This window comes from Halichoerus grypus, chromosome 13 (assembly GCF_964656455.1).
Source record: "Halichoerus grypus chromosome 13, mHalGry1.hap1.1, whole genome shotgun sequence".
Taxonomy (NCBI): domain Eukaryota; kingdom Metazoa; phylum Chordata; class Mammalia; order Carnivora; family Phocidae; genus Halichoerus; species Halichoerus grypus.
The window spans coordinates 63,605,064-63,629,241 of NC_135724.1; the positions used below are offsets into that span (position 1 = coordinate 63,605,064).

At 41.1% G+C, this 24,178-nt stretch overlaps 1 protein-coding gene across 3 annotated transcripts in view; it reads right to left on the reverse strand.

Annotated features, from left to right (window-relative positions):
• PIEZO2 (piezo type mechanosensitive ion channel component 2) overlaps window positions 1-24,178 on the reverse strand; it is a 492,797-nt gene that overhangs the window by 247,903 nt on the left and 220,716 nt on the right. For all 3 annotated transcript variants that reach the window (XM_078060633.1, XM_078060632.1, XM_078060634.1), the window contains exon 4: window positions 18,891-18,933. In XM_078060633.1, coding sequence (XP_077916759.1) covers window positions 18,891-18,933 — 43 coding nt within the window. The remainder of the gene's footprint in view (window positions 1-18,890; window positions 18,934-24,178) is intronic.

A 24,178-nucleotide genomic window follows, 5' to 3' on the forward strand; every position in this document is an offset into this window, starting at 1 on the left:
TATGTGTTTGTTTGTTTTGGCTTTTTTCTTCCTAAAAGTAACTCAGAGCAATGTGTGGATAACTCATAACCCACACTAGCATTCCTGGGTTGGGGGAGGTGGAGACCAACACTAACCACTCAACCACTTGGCAGATGTATTCTAGTGAAAATGAATGAATCAAGCAGAACAACATTCATAACTTACCATCATTTTCCTTCAAGAAGTTAAACACCTGTTTTCTGGAAAGTGCTGGTGACTACCTAACAACTGGGGGCAAAGCCTGAGCACTTGGTTTCAGATTTCTGGGGACAAGAATCCTCCGGACAATGGTCTAAATCCTCCTAATCCTCCGGACAATGGTCTACATCCATTAGTATTCTAATACAAAACACACACATTCACTGAAATTACATTCATTCTAGTATGGAATTCGATTATCTGTGTGGATTTCTATGTAAATATATTTCACCGGTCAGAGCAGAGTGCAGAGAAGATTGCAAACCCAAACAGTGCTCATGATGACCAAGGGGAAACAATTTTCTCTCTGTTTATGACAAGCAGGTCAATGAACAGCATCCGCGAGAAACCATTTGCAGCTATCTCCGTGGCTTCTCTGACTCCTCTCATTTAATGTGGATACTTCCTTTTGTTATTGACTTGTTCATTGTCCAACATTTTCCATTTGCTCTGTGAACAACATGCTCTCAGGTATTTTCTCGTTCACAGCTCACGAGATGAGGACAGACATACACGATTTTAGTGAAATGCTCTGCTGTGGAACTTTGTCACCACCTGTCTCTGGCGCTTGTTTTAAGAGCAGCTCTGTGTGCTTGTTTCTGCTCACCACCTACTGTGCCATTAAGAGTTGTGGGGCGTGGGGGTCTGGAACGATTTCCTTCTCAGGTATGACCTTCAACACAATTTCTGCAGAAGAAAAATCGCTCAGCCTCTCAGGATAAGGCGCGCTGCTCCTAATTCGCTGCAGCAATAGAAGGATGCAGTATTCATTCCCAAGTCCTAAGACCCTCATGTGACAAACTAAACATACTCAGTAATGCCGCTCACTCCTATAGCCATGGCCACTGATACGCAAAACTAGTCATGATTTTTTCCACTTCCAAGGACTTTAAACACATTTCAACATACGTGGATGACTTCTGAAACTCTACTCTTAGAGTCAAAGGAAAATACAGTCTGCATTGCCAACAAATTATAATTATTTTATATGATCCTTTTATATGAAATGAGGGCAATGACTCTTGGATGTAATACAATGACTTAAGGATTTCTAAAGTACTCTTCCATCGGAAGAGAATACGCCACATCTTCATAAAATATTCTCTTTATTTTTTTAAAAAGATTTTATTTATTTGTTTGACAGAGAGAGACACAGTGAGAGAGGGAACACAAGCAGGGGAGGTAGGAGAGGGAGAAGCAGGCTTCCCGCGGAGCAGGGAGCCCGATGCGGGGCTCGATCCCAGGACCCTGAGACCATGACCTGAGCTGAAGACAGACGCTTAACAACTGAGCCACCCAGGTGTCCCAAAATATACTCTCTTTAAAGTTTTCCCTGCTATAAAATGATACTCAGGTAGGTAGATGCAAACTCTGCAAATCCTCCTTCCTTAGGCAAATGAAAACATTTTCTTAGATGAAGTTCTAGCTTACCAACTGTCTCTGAAATTCAGTGCAACAAATGTTATTTTGTGTCTGCTCTGCATAAGACTTTGTGCTGAGCACCCAGCCATGAATATGGTTCTCTGTTTGGCATGGATGCTATCTGAAAGGTAAAACGTTTACAAAGAGAAACTATATATAACATGTAAAATCAGGACAGGGAGGTGTCAGAAACAGGTGAGGTGACATAAAGAGAATGCCTATTGGTAATAATAGGCAAGATTTTGATAATAAGGCGCAAAGCAAAAGGTATTCTGGATAGAAACAGAGGCTAGAAAGTGTGGGGTGGCTTCAGATTCCAATCTTCAGAAAACTGAAAATGTGTGTAGAAAGAAGTAGTGAGAGACAATTTGACTGGAAATGTGGGTGGAGATCCAACTTGGGAAGGTTTGCGATATTAAGGTTGAGGACTTAGAAATTAATTCAGTAAGCAAATGAATGATTTCATTGTATCTGTTTCAGTAAAAACGACTTAGTTTTCCTGTGTAGCAGGAAGGGGATATGGAAAAGTTGGAATAGAGCAGTAAGATAAGACAGAAGGCCATTTCACACTCCCAAGGAAGAGTAAGGTGGGCCTAAACCCAAGTAAGGACTGTAGGAAGTGTGTGGCCAGGAGGGGATGAATTTCAGAGCCTTTTCAGAGGTTAGGGAGTGTTTCTTGAATATGTGTAAATCAGTGAGGTGCAGGAGGGAGTCAAGAGGAGGGATGCAAAAAATTGAGGCCAAAGAAGGTGGGGGAGGCAGAGAACACAACCAGTGACATTGACACCATCACCACCCTGGCACCCGGATGGCATCTGATGGGTTATACGACCTGCACCACATCTGAGAGGCTGGCGAAGCGGAGTATAGGCTGCACCATCAGAAGGGCCTAACTACCACTTGCTCCAGGGGAAAGGCGTTCCTTCACGTCTTTGAATCTTCATTTACATGTCCCCTGTGTCAGTGAAGTGACTAAGCAATAGAAATGGCACAACACTGTAATTGTGTGCCAATTCCCAGATTTTGTGTACATTTAGAGATGGTCGTGCGCCTACGTATACGCATAAAGATAGATCATGAGGAAGAGTCAGAAGGAACTGGTTCCACTTTGTTTGTGATGCATTTCTAAGGGTCCTGATGGAAAACCCAAACAGTTCCTGCAAGACAGGCTTAACACAAACTGCCACTTTTTAAAAAAAAGATTTATTTATTTATTTGAGAGAGAGAGCGAGTGCACGTGTGAGCTGGGGGAGGGGCAGAGGGAGAAGGAGAGAATCCTCAGGCAGACTCCCCACTGATTGTGGAGCCCAATGCAGAGCCCAATGCTGAGACCCTGGGATCATGACCTGAGCAGAAACCAAGAGTCCGATGCTTATTCCACTGAGCCACCCAGGCGCCACCACAAACTGCCACTTTTTTTTTTTACTTTTTTATTGTTATGTTAATCACCATACATTACATCATTAGTTTTTGACGTAGTGTTCCATGATTCATTGTTTGTGCATAACACCAGTGCTCCACGCAGAACGTGCCCTCTTTAATACCCATCACCAGGCTAACCCATCCTCCCACCCCCCTCCCCTCTAGAACCCTCAGTTTGTTTTTCAGTCCATTGTCTCTCATGGTTCGTCTCCCCCTCCGATTTCCCCACCTTCATTCTTCCCCTCCTACTATCTTCTTCTTTTTTTTTTTCTTAACATATATTGCATTATTTGTTTCAGAGGTACAGATCTGAGATTCAACAGTCTTGCACAATTCACAGCACTCACCATAGCACATACCCTCCCCAATGTCAATCACCCAGCCACCCCATCCCTCCCACCCCCCCCACTCCAGCAACCCTCAGTTTGTTTCCTGAGATTAACAATTCCTCATATCAGTGAGGTCATATGATACATGTCTTTCTCTGATTGACTTATTTCGCTCAGCATTAACACCATCCAGTTCCATCCACGTCGTTGCAAATGGCAAGATCTCATTTCTTTTGATGGCTGCATAATATTCCATTGTATATATATACCACATCTTCTTTACCCATTCATCTGTCGATGGACATCTTGGCTCTTTCCACAGTTTGGCTATTGTGGTCATTGCTGCTATAAACATCGGGGTGCACGTACCCCTTCAGATCCCTACATTTGTATCTTTGGGGTAAATACCCAGTAGTGCAATTGCTGGATCGTATGGTAGCTCTATTTTCAACTTTTTGAGGAAGCTCCATACTGTTTTCCAGAGTGGTTGCACCACCTTGCATTCCCACCAACAGTGTAGGAGGGTTCCCCTTTCTCCACATCCCCGCCAACATCTGTCGACAAACTGCCACTTTAAACAAGCAATAATGTCTTGGTCTCTAGCGAAGGTGTTTAACTGGAAAAGACATTTCATAGTAGTTTGAGCTATGAAAGAGCTAATTTAAGACTTGTAAGTAAGATGTAGAGCAAAGAAGAAATCTGAACCCCATGCCTGTATCTAATTATTAGCATAATTCTCCAAAACATTCCATCTTATAGACTCAACATCCAAATTTTACCTCTGTATCAAACAGCATGAATTTCCTGCCTATTATTCATCATGCTGTCCACACCAAGACTTGAAATCTTTGAGTGATATATTATACAGTTCATTTGTTCATGTCACTAATGAAATCTAAAACATTCCTGCTGGTACCTCCGATTCTGTATAGAACAAAGTGCCAAGGTAACCACCTGAGAATTTAGATTTTTAGTTCAAGAATGCACCATTTTCCGTAGGACCTGATCTTTATCACTCATTAACTCAGACTGTTTATATTAGTCATAATGACCTGACTTAGTGAAGATCGAGATTACAAATCAGAAAATCTTTTTTTTCCAGCCATATTTTAAGAGAAAGAAATTTTAATGAAGGATTACGTCTATTTTTTTTCCTAGAAGAAAAATAGATCTGTTCACCAAATACTTATTGAATGATGTCACTATACTTGAATAAAAAAAAAGTCGCTTTCTAAGTTGGGAGCCAAAGTCTGAGGGTAAAGCTTTCAACAGCCTAAGAAATGTAAATTGCCCACTTTTGTGATACACACACATACACACACACCTATGTACATACATTAGTCTGTAGTTTTTAATCTATTTCAAGAATACACAAGATATTTTGGCAGATCAAAGAAAACCGCAAATTTGATCAATTGCACAAGAAATTAATGAAACAGATTACACGTTATCACAGAGATGTAACACCTCAAATGGAAGATCTTCTAACTTTTCTTCCAGTTGTGTGGGAGTTATAGGCACTTCTTGTGCACTGAACGTCTGTGTCCCCTCAAAATTCTTATGTCGAAATCCTAACCCCCAATGTGATGGTATTAAAAGGTGGGCCTTTGGGAGGTCATGAGTGTGGAACCCCCATGAATGGAATGAATGCCCTAATAAAAGAATCCCCAGAGAGCTCTCCTGCTTTCTTTCTCTCCCCCTTTTTTTTAAGATTTATTTATTTGAGAGAGACAGAGAGAGAGTAGGGGGTAGGGGCAGAGGGAGAGAGAGAATCCCAAGCAGACTCCATGCTGAGCAGGGAGCCAGATTCACGGCTCAATCCCAGGACTCTGAGATCCTGACCTGAGCCGAAACCAAGAGTGGGCGGCTTAACCCATGGAGCCTCCCAGGCGCCCTCTCCAGCTCTTTCTGCCATGTAAAGACACAGTGAAAAAAATGGCGTCTATGAGCCAGGAAGCATTCCTTCTGGCAGACACTGAATCTGCCAGGGTTTTGATTTTGGCCTTCTCAGGCCAGAGAACTGTAGTTTGTTGCTTATGCCACTCAATCGGCGGTATTCCGTTATAGCACTCTGAATGGACTAAAACAGCACTGAGTTCATGCTTATAACAAGAATGAATGGGACCTCTCTCTGTGATCTCATGATGAAATGTGGCTATCTCATGACTGTGGGTTTAGAGAAAATCTAAGACAGAGTTCTGGTCCTCTTATAGGTGTGCTTTGGAGCCAGTACTTTATTTAGACTAAGATAAAATTATTCCGTTGGTCTGGTCATAATACAGTGGTTTTCTCTAATGGTACCTAAGGGGACTGCTAGTCATCACATCCTCGCAAATCTTTGATGTATCCATTTTGATCCCAAATGGTGACATCCCCCTAGGCTAGGCTGGGAGTGTGAGGATGACCACCCTGGCACCATCCACAGTCTCCTTGGAAATGGAAAACAGGGGCAAGTATGCTTCTACTCCCACCTCCACACCCAGGGCAGGTAGCTCTCCGATGTGCCCACAGCATACATTTTTGCCTAAAATCTTCTACATTGAGGGTTCCAATCAGCCACTAGCAATGAATCTGAGTTCCCTGGATATATGGTTATGGAAAACAGTATTCTTACTTAGTACTGTGCTTGCTTCTTTATTTAATGATAAATTTTTGAGAGGAAAAAATAAAGGGAGAGGAAGAAAATATTTATTAAACAAAACAAAGTCTCTCAGTGCCAAAGATTGTTTGATATATGCACGCTACACTCATCTGAGAAAACTCAATTCTGTGACTTGAACAAAAGTTCAGAAAATGTCAAAGAGTGATGGTGGGATGCAGGGAGACTCAACCCATCTGATTCTCTGGTGTTTTTCCAAGCTTGCCTCATTGTTTCAAGGCAAAAGGGGTCTAGGCATTTGTTTTATTCTATATGAGGAGCATATCCACAGAATTGCTGTGAATGTTTCTACCATGAGGGGTCCTTCTTTGAGCCCCGGGGCTCTCGATTTAGCCTTTCTAATGGTGTGTTAAGGATTCTGGACTGTGTATCAGCTATTGATGGGTGTAAAAGCAGGGAATGTAAATCACCTACTTTTCTTAATACATGCTTCCACACACGCGCGCACGCACACACACACACACACGTGCACACAGCAGGGGGCATTAAGAGTAAAGGATAATTGAGTTATTTTTGACAACTGTCACTGTGACCTGAGGCAAGAAAACAGGTGAATGGTTGGCGTTCCAAGAATAAATTCATCGTCTACTACTTACAAGCCACGTGGCCACTAGGTCGAGGTGCTCTTGGTTTGCGGGATAGTGGGTAGAGATGATGCACACACAATAATGTCTATGGTGCTTGGCTGGATATTATTACTTGGATGAATAATGATATAATTACTCTTACTAAATGGTGGCAAAACAAATTTATTAGTAATAAAATTCCATTTTATTGAATTTATGAAACTTAAACACAGACCTGGACTTTGACCAATCCCAATTTTAACAATCCTCTTTCTACCTTTCTGCTTAATTTCTTGGTGCCTTAATGTAACCATCTGCAAAAGAAGGGAGAGGTTCCCTCTGGGGTTTCTGGAGTCTCAAACTGCATGATTCCATGACCCCAATTTAACTCCCACTGCCTATGTAGTTCCAAGAAATTGAAGGAGGAGAATAAACATTTGCAGATTTTATAATCTGAGAAAGAAATCAAGGAAGCCTTCATCTAAAATGGGGCTCTCTAACGGAGGTTCACATACTGCGTTGTGCTTCTGAGGCTCTGTGAATCCCCTGAAACTGCAGGCACAATTTTTTCTCTGTGTGGTGTGGAATGTTTCTGCAAGTGAGTCTATCACTGCCACCAGATTCTCTAGCAATCCAGGACGTGGCGCCACCTGTGCTCCCCCAGGATGTTGTAAACCAAGGATTTCATATTACAAATACTAATAGTGCTGTTTTGTACTCATAGAATAAATCAATACCAACGATAAAATTGGAATCCAAGATTTTTAGTTTGATATCAGTTAAGGTACTTTAGTGCTGGTATCTTACTTCAGGTCTTCCAAAGCCCGACCTAGAGCAGAGGCCCTGGGTGCAGGTGGCTTATTCAGGAAGCCCTCCTGGAAAGTGCGAGAATGTGACAATGAGGGATGGAGAATGAGAGCAGCCCACGGGGTGTACTGCTGACAGGTCGCTGCTGTAAGGGCTCCTACGGGTTGCCCTTCGGATTCTCTAGGGCCGCTCCAGCACCTCTCCACTTACTTCTGCTGCCCACCGATGCTTCCGGCTCTTTTATCTCAGGCCCTTCCAGGTTGCCCTGCGTGCGGACACAGCAAATTTCCAAAAGGCTGGAGAAAGCCCTGGGGCAGAGAGCAGAGTATTGCCAGCACCAGATGGAGACATAGCAGCCAGAGAGTGGAGGCAGCCAACGGGATGTGGCCCGTTTCAGAATCCTTCTCTCACACACCACATCCGATTATCCACCGTGTGGTAACTTCAAATTTTACAGCCTAAAGCACATTTGGCATACATCATCTCTATCCTGTTCAGTTGTCCCTGCCTCAGTTCAGACGTGTGCAATCACTCCCCTGAACTCCTGCAATGCTTTCCTGCTCATCTTGCTTGTCTAAGCCATCCTCTGGTCTATACTGCGCCCATGTGACCCTTCTAGAAGTACATCTAACAGTATCTGCCCTAGGTTTCCCACTCTTCGATGGCTCCCAATACTATCAAAGACAATCCAAACTCCTTGGCATTCCTGTTGGGTTTTTCACCCCTTCTCAGGTTCATTTCCATCTTTGTTTGTGCCCCCTTGAGCTCCATCTCTAACATCTGATGGATGGTCTCCAATAAATTGCCCTTGCAAACCTCCCTGGGCAGTCCTTGAAGTGAAGCTTTCACAAACCACTCCTCCCTGCCCCCCAACTAAACAGCCAGGACTCGGCTCAATGCCGCCCAGGCACACTGCCCCCACCCCCTCCCCGGGCTTTCTCTCCTTCACTTTGTACCACTTGTATCATTATTGTTGTACCTGGTACATAGTAGCTGCTCAAAAACATTTTCAAATGACTGCACTACACAGTGGCACATAAGCGTCGTGTTATATTGTACCTGTTGGTGGTATCTTCCATAAGACCAAGACCCTGTCCTCCCATCCCCTCACCTCTAGCCCTCAGCAGAGGAATAATAATGTGTGTCCAACAAACGCCTGTCAACATGAAGCGTCATAAATGCTGGCATGGCGGACTGGGAAGGAATGGAAGGTAGAGTCACATTAAACCGAATTCATATCTTACCTTTGACACTCACTAGCTGTGTGGTCTTGAGTAAATTACTTAACTACTCTGAGTGTACTTTGCTCATTTATTAGATGGGGTGGTATACTATGGTAGATTATATCACTGCTCCCAAATAGACACTTCTTTCCCGAAACAGAAGTATACACCCCTGGCTATTCCTGTGTGACCTACAATGCTCCTCTGCAGGAGGAGTGTGCTGCTGTGCCCACGGACCTTGAACTTGGCCACACGAAAGTGAGCAGATGTGGCACATGTCCCATCTGAGCAATAGCTGAAAGAGCCAGTGCTTGCCTTGGCCATCGCGACTTTCCCCAGCCACAAGAAGGGCATATGCCAAGTGAAGGCTCTGTTTCAGCCTGGATCCCAGAATGAAAAAGGCTCTTGGAGAAGAGCCACAGTTGCTCCACAGCCTCTGAAGCCGACATCGGATATGAGCAAGAAATAAACCCCTGGTCTTATAAGTCACTGGGATTTGAGCTTGTTAGATAGCCTAGCGTAAGTCAGGAGAAGCCACTCCAGAATGTTGTGAGAATGCATCAGATCAGATAAGCAGAGTGCCTCTCAGAGAGGCCAGCGTTCGATAGGTCTCTTAAAAAACCTAACTCCCTTGCCCTCGCCATGTTCTTCTGAAAACCCCCATCTAGCCCAGAGGTGGGCACAAAGTAGAGGTTTGAAAATATTCAAATGATAAGTGAATAAACACATAAGTTGGGCTTAATTTTAAAACCAAAATAGATGCGTCTTTTTTGTCTAGTCATTTCCTGCATATAAATTACTTTGACAAAAATTTTTTATCATAATTTCAAAATAGCTTGCTAAAGCTTCCAGGAATATTTATCTGTAGTCTGAAGGAATTAAAGACTTGAGTAGCTCATCTCTCAGAAAGCCAATACCACAACAGGGTTGATTTAATCAAGAAACTTCTATCAGGAATGTCTCACTTCTGCTGGCTTCACTGCTATGAGTGTGATGGGGCATTGTGAAAGCCCAGCTACGACTTCCTCTGTTTGACTCCACAGACCACAAGATTACAGCAATGGTGTGACTTGGATTGAATGTATTGTCCCTTCTGTATGCTTCTCTGAGGGGCAGTATAAAGAAATACTTGCCTTGATCTAAATGAATAGGTATTCAACATTATCCATTTTATCCTACAGTCTTATGACCTTAACTTAAAAAAATTCAGGAAGAAGAGGGGAGGGGGGTGGGAGGATGGGTTAGCCTGGTGATGGGTATTAAGGAGGGCACGTTCTGCATGGAGCACTGGGTGTTGTGCACAAACAATGAATCATGGAACACTACATCTAAAACTAATGATGTAATCTATGGGGATTAACATAACAATAAAAAATAAAAAAAACTAAAAAAAATATGGTAAAAAAATTCAGGAAGATATAGCAGAGACTATAGAAATTGATACCTTTGTTTCTGTCATAATTGATTCCACTTAACCATCACATTTCTTGGATGCAAGTTTTCATATACAAAAACACATCATAAATCCATCACTGGAGTGTAGCTTTGCATTATTTTCCAACAGTTTACATAGGATTCCCTGCAGAAACAGCATTAATTTCAATAACACAGCTAATGAGTTACACATAAAGCTGGAGGAGAAAAAAAGAATTTAAAAACTGGCCTTACATTTCCTAAGGAATCTGTTCATTCTCCAAAGCCAACAGAAACTACAATTTATCAGGAAGAACAGATTCCATGGGGCTGGGCCAATAGAGAAATGACACACTAATATTTATTTGAAAGGCCATTTATTTATCAAACACTTATTAAGTGCCTATTATTTGCCACCTCCTGAGCTGACACTGGAGATTATAAGATGGCCAGACAGAGGTCCTGCCCTCAGAAGGGTAGGTCTAGTCTAAGACTCAGACAAGTACATATAAGATTATGAACATACCCCATGGCTTTGTTCTAAAAGACAGTTGGGAATAGGAAGACAGAAAAGGGACCCTGAGATGGTGGTCAGTGGGGTTAGGGGAAGTCTCTGGAAGGAGGTAGGGGCTGGGCATGAACAACCGCAGTGTCCTGAAAGGACCACAGGCAAGAATGGGGCAAAGCCAATGTAACACAGTACAAAGATGTTTGCTAAGCCATCCTCTGGTTCTGTTGCCACGGAATCAGGTCCTCACTCATAAATTCCTTTTTCCAACCATTTCACTTTGCTCACCTAAGTGAGTTAGGTGCAAGGCGTCTCGGTTAACAAGACAGACATGGGGGGGGCGGCGCCTGGGTGGCTCAGTCAGTTAAGCATCTGCCTTCAGCTCAGGTCATGATCCCGGGGTCCTGGGATGGAGCCCTGTGTCAGGCTCCCTGCTCAGCAGGAGAGTCTGTTTCTCCCTCTCCCTTCCCCTCTTTCTCACTTGCTCTCTCTCTCAAATAAATAAGTACAATCTTTAAAAAACACAAAAAACGAAAAAACAAGACAGACATGGCTCCTGTCCTGGTGCCGCTCTCAATCTTATTGTAGGGATCCTATGATGGAGAGAAGCTGGGGCCGAACCCAGAACATCAGACTCAGTTTGTTTGCGAAGAGAGACTCAGAATACTCCACGTTAATACGAAGGTCAGCGAATTAAGTAATCGCTCACACTGACACACAGAATAAAGCCACGTCTTCATCCCTATGCTTTCAGGGATAAGCCGGCTTTAGTTGCAGCCTCCCCTATCCTCCCACAAGCCGCTGCAGAGCAGTGAAAAAGAGATGCTGGGACCCTGGTCTCCTGCTTCCCAAGAAGCCCACGCTTACATAATTACTCTCCAACCAAACCCCAGGGCCCCTCCCCACGGAGGACTCGGTTCTGTACTCAAGACATGTCTCATGAGCTAGCACACGGCAAGAGTGCCCTGGGCACCAGGGTATCGAGACAGTCCCATCCTCCACACACTCACGGACTTCAAGGTCAAAGGAAGAGAAATGGGGAAAATAAGGTTCAATACAATGTGTCCATATGTCACACAATGTGAGGTATTTGACAAAACATGTCCACATTTCATCCACTGTAATATGGTCCTAATATGCCATAGTAGAAGAATGTATGAAGTGTGAGGGAAGAGGTGGGGTGCTGGGAGGAAGCCATCGGGAAAGGTTTCACAAAAACAGTAATGTTTAAAACCAGCATGGTGGGTGGAAGATCCTTATGGGATAGATGCTAGGGAGGAGCGTGACGACAGACAGGCTGTGGAAGGCTGCCCAACCCCCCAGAGACAAAGCCATGCTTTTTGAATTATGTCTACGTTGGGAAAAAAAAAATCCTTGGAATATTCGTATTTCACCATAACAGACTGTTTTCAGGATTATTTGTATTTTAAAATATTCTTTGAAGGGGAAAAAAACTTCATTCCACAATTCAAGTAGAGCATCAAATAAAGTCACAAGCAGTACAGGAGTAATAACATCATCTGAGGTTCTGTGCTGATTCTAAGATTCGTTAAGAATACGTTCTCTGCATTTTAAGTAAAAAGGGGTGAGAGATTAGTAAAAGATTAGTATTTTAAAATAGGTAGCAATAAGATTTCCCAGAAAGTAGGAACTTTTATTTCTTTTGGCAATTTACTATGCATGAGCCTATTTACTTGCTAAAATATTTTCTTCTCAGATGAAAAGTGCAGCTTTGGAAAGAGATAAACCATTTCAGACATTGCTCAGAGTTTATTGTGATAGATATTACTAACACCATCTGCTATTTCTAGCTATTAGCCAACATATAGTACATCATTAGTTTTTGATGTAGTGTTCATTGATTTATTAGTTGCTTATAACACCCAGTGCTCATCACATCACATGCGCTCCTTAGTGCCCATCACCCAGTTACCCCATCCACCCCACCTCCCCTTCTGTAACCCTCAGTTTGCTTCCTGGAGTCCAGAGTCTCTCATGGTTTGTCTCCTTCTCTGATTTCTTCCCATTCAGTTTTCCCTCCCTTCCCCTGTGGTCCTTCTGTGCTATTCCTAATGTTCCACATATGAGTGAAACCATATGATAATTGTCTTTCTCTGCTTGACTTATTTCACTTAGCATACAGCCAACAAAACTAAAAGGCAACCTATGGAATGGTAGAAGATATTTGCAAATGATGTAACAGATAAAGGGCTGGTGCCCAAGATCTATTTCTACCTCTTGTTTCCTTCCTGGATACATGGCAGAGTGGCACCTCTTCTTCTCCCTGAATTGACAAGCTGATTCTCTTTGGGCCATAAACTGTGAGTCGCAGTGACCAATGCCACTTCCAAGTGGAAACATTTAGGAGCCAGTGTGTATTCCTCCAAGCTCACCTTCCAGGCTTAAGCAAACTCAGCAGCATCACATTGAGACAGAACTGCTACAGGACTGAAGCCAAAGAATGGCATGCCATGTAGAAGGCAAGCCACCTCCTAGATTAATCTGGCCTCATTAGATTTTGTGTGAGTGAGAAAGGAACATTTGTTGTATTAAGCCATTGAAAATGTGGGCCATTCCCTAGTGGATATACTTGTTTGGAACATGCAGAATATCAGTGAATTTACAAAGCCAAGCCCATGTGCATCACTTTAATAGAGATTAATGAGTGACTGTGATTTATAATCATAAACTTAGACAATGTGCCTAGGAAGATGAACTTTCTGATTGAGACCAAATGTTAGGCACAGATTTTTTTTTTTTTACAATAGCAACAAAGACAAAACACCAAAAACCGGATGTCTGTTTTTGTTATGCAAATATAGATATTATAGTAGCAGGAGTGGGGAGGGGGTATGGGAGGTCACATCCAAGACACATGAACCTATACCGAATTACGTTATAACACACTCCTATAATGAAGTCCTAAAATAAACTCCTGATGTCTCCCCACAGAAGGACAATGTGACTGTCTACAAGGTGAATATAACATATTTTCTTGAACCACATAAACTGTGATGATGTGTACTTATTCTGAGATAATGTATATAATCCCACAGATTCTAGAAAGGAAATGGCTGAACACCATCTCATGGCAGTGTTCCTGCAAGGAGAGCAGGTAGGACAGATCCCTGGGTCTTCCTTTCAGTTACAAAATGTACAACAAAGGGCATCTTTGCTTTCTTATTCTTAGAGAAGACTTTGAAGCTTTAGCTGACTCAGTCACTTCTTTTCTTTAGATGTGGCCACTTTAATATAATCTGCTAGCAAACAGATTGATGGGCAAACTTCAAAGAACATAGCAATGAAAGGATCAATATCTCTATATAATCGCTCTAAAAAACCAGGTAGCTTCATTTAAGATATAATTGGAATTCCCTTTAAGAGAAAGAAGAGGTTAAAACTCCAGAAGAAAAAAGCACATTTAACAGCACTGCCTGACACAATCTTTGCAACTGTAAATGCACAATAACTGTAAATGCACAATATTTGTTCTATATTTTAAGATGCGGGTACAATGCAGAGAACACTCACTGTGTTTCAGTGAGAAAACACAGGATAATCTGGGAAAATGCAAGATGACATTTTAAGGTAACATCTAAAAATCAGGATGATTACCCAGCTGAGATTACGGTTTGAAAATAAAGCACTGCACTTGATATACTCCTTAACAATATTTTTATTTGTACATCTATTTGGAAGTATAACAATTTTAGGGAGGCATTGTAATATGAACTTTATACTGTCTGGCTTTATTCAAATGAGAATATCCAATAAGATTGTGATTTGAGACCACATGCCCAGAGGTACAGGGATAGGAAACATAAAACAACATAAAACAAAAGAGACCTATAATCAAGATTTTAGGGTGTTCTGGTCTAAAAACCTTCATCTTTGGAACTAGGCAAAAATAGAACAGAATGTAGGTCAGTACTAATGCAGGTCAATGGCCATGACTATATGTGTAGACTACTTGATTTCTTTGAGTTTCTTTACCTGTGAGTGGGCAACCAGAAGCTACAGTGGGGGCGGTCAATAAATGATGGCCACTTGCTGGTTTTGTAAATAAAGTTTTATTGGAATACAGCCATACTCATTGTCTATGGCTGCTTTATGCTACAGAGGCAAAATTGAGAAATTACAACAGGAATTGTATGCCTCGTAAAACCTAAAATGTTTACCATCTGTCCTTTACAGTACCGTTTGCCAATCCCTGGTCTGTGAGGTTGCTGTATGGATCGTAGAAATTATTTAACATAGTGCTTGGTACAAGGTAGCTGTTTCATTAGATCACTATTCAAGGGAAAGGTTAAGGTCCTATAAGCTAGGAAGAAAATGTTTCAACTGCCAAATACTGTTGATCAATGAATCCTTAACCATCTGAGAAGAAGCTCTTGCCCAAAGTGCTTCACTTAGTTGACAGAAAAGATCTTAACCTGTTCTCTACTCTATGGAAAAATGATGCAGGTTAAATGAAAATTAAAAGGACGTTGAGATACCGTTTCTCATCTATCAGACTGGCAAAAATCTCAAGTCTGACAGCATATTCTGTTGGTGAGGCACTGGGGAAATACTCTCATGCATTTTCACCAGGGGTGCAAATTGTTGAAACTCTAGGGAGTGAAACTTGGCAAAATTAGCAAAATTCCATATAATTTACTCATTGATTGTCCTTGGGAATCTAATCCCTAAGATATCTGGCAAAAGCACAAGTATGCACAGGGTTATTCATTACAACATTTTTCTGTAAGAGCAAAAGACTGAAAATAGCCTGAATGTTCCCCCACGAGGTACTGGAAAAGAAGGAGTTAAAGCAAGTTGCTTGTGATCCATTTTCCTCTGATTACCAAGGAGATACTGGGGTTGAGGGAAGAAGGAAAGTGACCTGATTTAGGCTTCTTGTATACATATTAACTAGATCACTGGACAAAGAGAATAATTATTATTATTATTATTTTTCTAGGAGAAGAGTCCTCATCAAGCAGGAAAGTCCTGGTTTAGGACGTTATGATAAAAAAATCCTCATCATAGATTGATGAGTTATAACTCTCTGGAGAATGTCACATGAGCTCTTCAAATTTCTTAGGTGTAAACCTGGAGATGTTGCAAAATCATGTTTCCTACTATGTGAGGGACTTGCAAATCTCAATGGAAATCTCATCTATCTCTCTGGGCCAAAAAGTATATATATATGATATCAAAAAGAAGGATGTGAGGAGCCACATGGGATATCTTGCCTGGATTTCTCCCTCCATTACCAGTGTCCCTGGTCACTTGAATCCTTAAAATTGTTAGTAAAGCTTGATACTGGATGAGATTCCTGATTTAACCAAGCTCATCCTTTATATTGGCTCATCCACCTAAAGGAGTGGAAACTGCGAGTTAATGGAGTGAGGAATACCTATATACACTGATGGGGAATGATTTCTATGATATACTCCTGGTGAAAAAAAATCAAAGGGCAGAATAATATATATACTATGCCACTCTTCACACAAGAACAGGGCGAGGATACAGTTATATGCAAGTATCAGCTTGCATATGTGAAAATAAACACCGAAAGCTTAAACCAAAAGCTAATAACCATGCAACTGGGGAAGGAAGAAGGCATAGGATGTGGGGGCAGGGGATGCATGTGACATTCCTCTGAAAACACTTTATATATATATATAAACATATAATTTGTACTTGGAGACATATAAATGTTATATATTCAAAAATAAAATGAAATTTTAAAAATCCATTAAAATTGAAAAGATTCTGAAACAAATGAACCAAATTGTATATAAAAGTTAGAATATGACCACATAGGAAAAAAAAAAAAACTTAAGCAACTTAAGTTTTGAGTCTTTAATTGTACATATTTAATGTAATATAAAATGAAGACCGAAAGCAAATTTTAAAACTTCATTTAATATTCTTGGGGCGCCTGAGTGGCTCAGTCAGTTAAGCATTCAACTTCTTGGTTTTGGCTCAGGTCATGATCTCATGGGTTGTGAGATTGAGCTGAGTCGGGTTCCATGCTCAGCAGGGAGTCTGCAGGAGAGTCTCTCTCTCTGCCCCTCCTCCCACTTGCATGCGACCGCAAGCGCTCTCTCTCTCTCAAATAAATAAATCTTTTCAAAAAACAAAAAAAAATTAAAAACTTCATTTAATATTTCTATTACGAGTGGTAATATTAGTGTTTGTATTTTTTAAAAATATATATACATTAAAATAAGTAAGTTTTGTTAAGAACCAAGATTTTTAGTGAAAAAGAAAATAAATGCAAATGTGGTACCAGAGAAGTTAAAAATTCTGTAAGGCTATGTTTGACTTGGAAATAATGTAAGAATTCAGGTTATTTTTTTATTTAAAAAAGGTATTTTCAGGGTGCCTGGGTGGCTTAGTCAGTTAAGCATCTGCCTTCAGCTCGGGTCATGGTCCCTGGGTCCTGGGACTGAGCCCTGCGTTGGGCTCCCCACTCAGTGGGGAGTCTGTCCCTCTCCCTCTCACCCTCACCCTGCTCATGGTCTTGCTCTCTCAAATGAATAAAGAAAAAAATCTTAAAAAAAATAAAAAAGGTATTTTCTATCTCTAACATATATTGAAACAGCCCAGAAACATGACAGTCCAGATATGATGGGGGTCCCTCGTATTTAGACTGTGATTTCAAAATACCATTCTCCACAAAGAAAAGAGGCTCCTTGCCAGGTCTGGAATACTGGATGGGCTTGTACATCTAGTTGCACTAGAAACATGGAAACTATCAAAGACTGGTGGTCCTGTGTCAGAAGGACAAAAAGTCAATGTGAAGTTGTTCCCCGTGACCAAAAGGGAACAAAGTGAATGTCAGTGAAACGGGGATAGAATAACAAGATAAACAATACCACAGACCGACAAATCCAGAATGTGAGACCTTCCAACAATTGACCAGGTTTCTTGACAAGTCAATGACATGAAAAAAAACAAAATGAAGCTGGGAGGGAATTGTTACTCGAGCTGTAGCAACAAGCTGGAATGTGCGGGCTTCAGTAGCATGCAGTACCTGCACTGTGACATTGCTGAAATGGTCAGGAAATGTAAATATCGACTGGATACTACATGATGCCAAGGACTTACTGTTATTTGTATCTGGCATGATAGTGGCATCATGATTCTGGAAGAAAATACCCACTTTTTTTTTTTTCAGAGATGTGTCCTCAACCTATGTAGGGATAAAATGACATGACGTCTGAGATTTCCTTTAAAATATTTTAACCCCTACCGCCCCAAAAATAGACAAAGGAAGGATGACAAAGTCCTACTGAAGCTGGATAATGACGTTCAATTTGTTATTCTCTCCCCTTTGCTTCTGTGTTTGTCATAATATGAAGAGAGAATCAAGAGAAAGCTGCTTTGGGAAAAGATTTCACACGAAATGAAGGAGTGACATGATTTTTTATGCTTTAAGTTGGCCTGTGAGATCTGCCCAACTCAAGCCAACCTCCTGTAATAGCCTTCCTGTGAGACCTACGGCCATGGTGCTGATTCAGTGGGAGTTTATGTAGAGAAAGAAATAAATCTTTGAATCAAATAAAAAATGGTACAGGAAATGCCACCACAGTCAGCCTTGTGCTGAGCTATTCTCTCTTGCTACTGGAGAAAGGCATTTTAAAGTATTTTATCATTTCTCTAAGCACTCGGTCAGCTTGATTAATACACATAAGAACAGGTTTTCAATATGATAAAAAGAACTAGTCAAAATCTGCTTTTAGATTAAAAAAAAGAAATTAAAATCACTTTTCTCTATTCCAATAGCTGTACCGACGCAGCGAGCTCCAGAGAAGACACTAAACGCCACTGGGAGGGGTCTGTCCCACAGGCTGCCACTCAGTTCCAAGGCAGGTGGGATAGTAACCTTACCGACCCTACCTCGACTTTGTCTGATGTTATAATGAGTCCATTTTAGGACTGCTTTTAGCTAGGAGTGCCATGATCCCAGCTTTCAACTTGGAGTGGATAAGACGTAACAATTTTGATGACAGGGATGATGTCAATATCAATATACATTGTTTTGTGCGAAAACTATAGAACTGATATGACATAGGCAGTGATAAAGCTAGAAAAGACCAAATGACTTCATGGAGTTCTCCAGTTAGACAACTCACCTTTGATGCTCTTTCCTGGTTTAAGAGGATTTTCATGTAAATTCCTCTGCGTGCAGGCAGGGATTTTATAACACAAAGGGTTACTTTGGAACAAACTTGGTGAGACCACTGATTTATCATCAGCAAATTACTTAGAATGAAGCAGGGCATGAGAACCTAAAAGTGAAGACATGCTAACACACTAAACCCTGCTTACCTTTCAAAGCCAATCTGCCGAAATGTCTTTTCCCATGTGGAGCCTACAAACAGAAGGAAAGAACATAATTAATTGATGCACACCAAGCATGCAGTTAGTTCTGTCCTGGTTTTGCACACCCTGGTACATACTTGGTTCTAGAGTTAAGTGGGATGAGTTTTCCCTCAGATGCACTGTTCTCCACCTCCAGTCTCCAAATAGACCTTTGGAGAACAGTCCACATAACGTGCAATGTAACAAAGCTCTCCATCGTGTTCCTCTGGTCACGCTGCAGGCCACTAAAACATTCTCTAAATGTGTGAATGTGTCACAATAACATGAGTAAAACTCTCCTGTCAAAATTAATGCAACAGCATAGTGTAAGTGGAACTCTTTAAAATTCAGCGTTTCGTGGAGTACATGGAAAGCTAGATGGCTCTCTGAAGGTCCAACTCACTACACCAGGTGTTTATCTCACCATTGTTGAAGCACAAGGATTAGCATTTCTTTCTTTTTAAAGCTAAACATTTAAATCAGGAGTCTCTTGAATGCAAAAATACTGTTTCCAGTAACATGATTTGAAGAGTACTATATCCAAATCCATGAAAGAACAGCTGGGTTTAAAAAAAAGATTTTCAGGGGCACCTGGGTGGCTCAGCCATTAAGCGTCTGCCTTTGGCTCAGGTCATGATCCCAGGGTCCTGGGATTGAGCCCCGCATCAGGCTCCCTGCTCTGCGGGAAGCCTGCTTCTCCCTCTCCCACTCCCCCTGCTTGTGTCTCTCTCTGTCAAATAGATAAATAAAATCTTAAAAAATAAATTAATTTAATTAAATTAAAAAAATTTAAAAAAAGATTTTCTATAATTTTTTCATGTAATAGTTCTTCCCTACATTATAGGCATAATAATTTTCTGAGTACTTGACCACTTTAATAAAAACTCTGCATTAATAAAAGTTAAGGGTTTGTACTAAACCCATAGTTTTATATTTTACATTAATCAATGGCAAAATTGTTTTGATTTCAGTAAACACCCACCTAGCCCGAAATTCGTGAGTTGTGCTATGCACTGATTGCTTGATAATCACCGCAGATAATCACTGTCTTTCTGTGCAATTTATTTTTGCAAATGGGAAATGGTTGATGCAGCATGGGGTCTCCAGAGGCAGCTAAAGATCTACCTTGCTTCTTTTTCTCCAGTCACAGTTAACTAGGATGGTGCTATGTTTCTTTCTTGAGAACTCTGCCTCCAACGCTTTACTGTCAGGTGACAACTCAGTGTCTCTTAGGCATTAGTCTTCTGGAAAGACAGGAGATTATGCAGTATTTTCCCCAGGCCCTCTCTGAGGACTGAGCTAGTCCCAAGAGAGCATGAACATTGTGTTTCACTGTGCGCTTTGGGTTCATATACTTGGTTATGATGAAGCATTTTAAGTAAATATGATACATACTAAAGGATTACATTTTGGATATGAATTACACACCACACACACACACACACACACACACACACACACACATTTAAAGCAGATTCAGGCTTATCTCCTCAGATGAAGTCACTCTTATCCAATTGAATTCCAAGATGCTTTGCTGAGTAGGAGTCAAAGTCATGGGATTTTAGTTAACCAGCCCAGGAATTTCCATGGCTCCTGGTCCAGGGGAGGAGGCCTATATGAATGTTATCTGTCCTGTGAATCACATGCAAGACAATTCAAAATCCCTATCTCAGGAATTCTTGGAAGACAATTATCCTGCCCCAGAGATACTACCAATTAAGACACCGGCAAAACGTAACATAACCTAGTCAGAAACCACATAAAGACAGCAGGCAACTGCCTGGCCCAAACAGAGAAGTGGGGGAGATTAAGAGTCTCCTGCCAAGTGAGAACCAGACAGTCTGGGCTCAGACCAAGTGGGAAGGGTCTAGGGGAGGCTGGAGTGCTTGGTGAGGGGGTTCAGATGCTATTCTTCTTGACTTGCTTCTAGGGAGAAACAAAGCACCTTTACATTTTTTTCTACATTTTTATTTTTTTCCCCCAGATCTGCTCAGTGTATTCTTAAATTGATGTTTTAAATAAGTTTTTAAGAAACCCCCCCTCTTCTTAATAGACTCAATCTATTATCAAGGTAAAATAAAAAGAAATCATTTTGTGATACTGCACTGTCAGACTTTTAAAACATGAAATTTTAATTAAGAAATAGGTTCCATCTTCACATTTCTTAGGAAAGTAAACTTACTCAAATAAGCAGAACACGAGTTTTTGTTGTGAAACTTCCCGTACTCCTTAGAATAAACATTTTCAACTAAGCACAGCAGAGATGGTAGAAAAATGACTTCCTTCCAGTAGCTAGATATTAATGTAATTGATAATTTGAGCATCTTACGTACAACATGCATTCATCTTTGTTTGCTGTTGATACTCTACTAATCATCTTACTATGTTAGGTATAGGACAGAATATATTAAAATATGGTTTCTGCGCTCAAACACCACATACCCTAGAGGTTTGGGTTTTTATGTTTTTTGTGAGCACTTAGTCATGATGAAATGAGAAACACACAATAAATGGAACAGACATATGCAGATCCCTTGGCACCAAGAATATTTTTGGCAGCTCATTATTCTGTTGTTGGGGAATTCTTTTAAAGCCATTAACCATGTTTTACATGGTAAGGTAATATTATTCTCCTTTGCTGGAGCAGTCCAACAGGGAGAGAAAAGTAGGGAAAACAAAAGTAGCTGGCAGACTTCCTTGATTCAACACTTTTTAAATGAGATTTATAATATGGAGCAGTCTAAAACATGTTACATTCTTCAGGGGAAAGCAAAGGACAGCAACAACGAAGAGAAAAATATATAGCATAGAGAAATGGGCCCAAAGCTTAGAGGGATTTTTCCTTTCCAATCGTAGATGAAGTTAGAAATAATGAATTATGATTCCTCATCTCCCAAATGTCCCCTTGATAGCACCAACATCCAACAACAGAACGGAAATCTGGAACGGAGCATCACAGCATCCAGAAGCTACAAACACACCCTAGACTCAAGGTCATTCGGTCTGCAGAGCAAGTTCCTGTACTCAGGTCCTGTGTGTCCATGGTGACAAAATGCCCTTTGGCACCCTGCAGTGCTGACACTCCGAGGAGGTGGGGGGACCACCATGCCTAGGAGCTCAGGACATTTCCTCCTCGAATACATCAATCAGCAGTCGCTCCTTTACAAACAAAACTCTACCTATCTCTTCTCTCTCCCTCTTTCCCTCTCTCCCTCCCTCGCGCCCCCCAGTTTCCTATTGGCCTCTGCAGATCCAAGCTCCAGTTCTTTCCATAAGAGAAAGAAGTTATGGAAACTTCTTTTCTTGGGAGCTACCTTCCCCAGGCCAATGAGCTGGTTCTGCTGGGGCTCCCAGTCCTACTACCTCTCCTGACCCGGCCCAGCAGGCCAGGAAATCCAGGAGATTCGGGACCCCAGAGCTCTGAACTTCTTTACCCATGGCCTTGTCATCCTTTGGGGGCTGTATTCTCCTCTTTCCTTCCTTCTTCATTTTCCTTTCCTTACTCTCCTTGCTATCATTCGTCTGTCACCCTGATCTGGCTATAATATGGAATTCAAAACAATTTTTTAATTCTACAAAGTTTTGCATGTCTGATTATTAACTTTAATAGCACGCGAGAGCCTCTAGGAGAAGTTATATCATCAAACAATTTTCCACACCACCTTCCATCCAGGACTGTGACTTTCCCTATGTTAATGTTGTTTAGCACTCAGCATGCCCAGCAGGAGTTCAGTTTGTACAAATATACATAGACAGAAGGTCACGTGCCAATATGTCACTTGAAGATAAGGGGACATGGCTGATTCATTTTTACTTCTTCTAATCTTTTGTAGTAGTCATTTAAAATCACAGGGATTTACCTGTCCCCTGAAACCAGACATAGGAGTCCCAGGGTTTGCAACCAGGTCCCTTTCAGTTTGTAATTTTCTGTTTTTCATAAACATTAAAGAAAATGCAAAAATCTATCTTTATGTTGTAAATTGGTTACTTGCTTTATTATCACATTTCCTCTGTGATTACTGTTCTCAATCATTCTTTCAATCAACTTGTTGTTCAGTTTCTAATACAAGAAGAAAGAAACTGGATTTTTCCTCTAGGCTTCATAATGCAGTGGTGGACCTGGTGGCCAAATGAGGCAGAGATTTTCAGCAGTTTCATACCAGGTATGTCTCAGATGTTGAGAGCCACTTGAACTTGGACCTGCACCTCTGCGTTTTTCAAAATAATTAGCAGAAAAGGGCTAATAATTCATAGAAGTGGTAGATTTTTGCCAGCACATTCCTATAAAAATGGAAGTATTTTTATATATCACAGGGCCTGCCAGGCTGCTGAACATGTGACCTGGCACAGAAACTGGTGATCAAACACAAATATCCGGAAATGATACCACTTTGAAGTTTTCCATTTACATTATTTTTAACTCTTTTTTTTTTAAGATTTTATTTATTTACTAGAGAGAGAGAGAGTGAGAGAGAAAGCACAAGCCGGTGGGGAGAGGCAGCAGGAGGAGAGGGAGAAGCAGACTCCCCACTGAGCAGGGAGCCCAATGCGGGACTTGATCCCAGGACCCTGGGATCATGACTTGAGCTGAAGGCAGACGCTTAACCCACTGAGCCACCGAGGTGCCCCTATATTTAACTCTTCAAAAGATTTTCACATCTACTCTGTCAAGATTTAACCATGCATCAAATGTTGACCATAATGTGAAATTCTAGGAGAAAAATAGATCTTCCCAATGGGCCAGTAGTGATATTTTACTTTGCAAATATTAAGATGCTCTGGTGTTGAATTGTAGCTAAAATCTATTAAACCACAGAAATGGCTGCTCTAATGAATGACATGAACCCAAGTAATGCAACTTTCCCAGCCAGTGAGCATGACTGCAGCACTTTGGGTTAAATGGTGAGACCTAAAAATTTTTTGAGTCCTAATTCCCAGATGAGATTTGTCATTAATTGGTTAAAAGTAACTGTAAAAGATAAGAGATAAGAAAAAAAAATCTTCACCATCCCTTATTTAATAATTTTCATATTAAATGATCTATATATTTTTAAAATCATTTTCACCTCTACCTAGTACTCTTGTAATGCCCATCATCTTCTGCTCTGTCATTAGTAAATAGATGACACACCCCTTTAGTACACAGTAACTGTCATTCAGTTGCATACTTGGGTTTTCATTTCACTACCCTTTGTCAGTTCTTTTCATAATATGTCTTAATTTTACTTCATCTAGGGTCAATCGTTCATAAATAA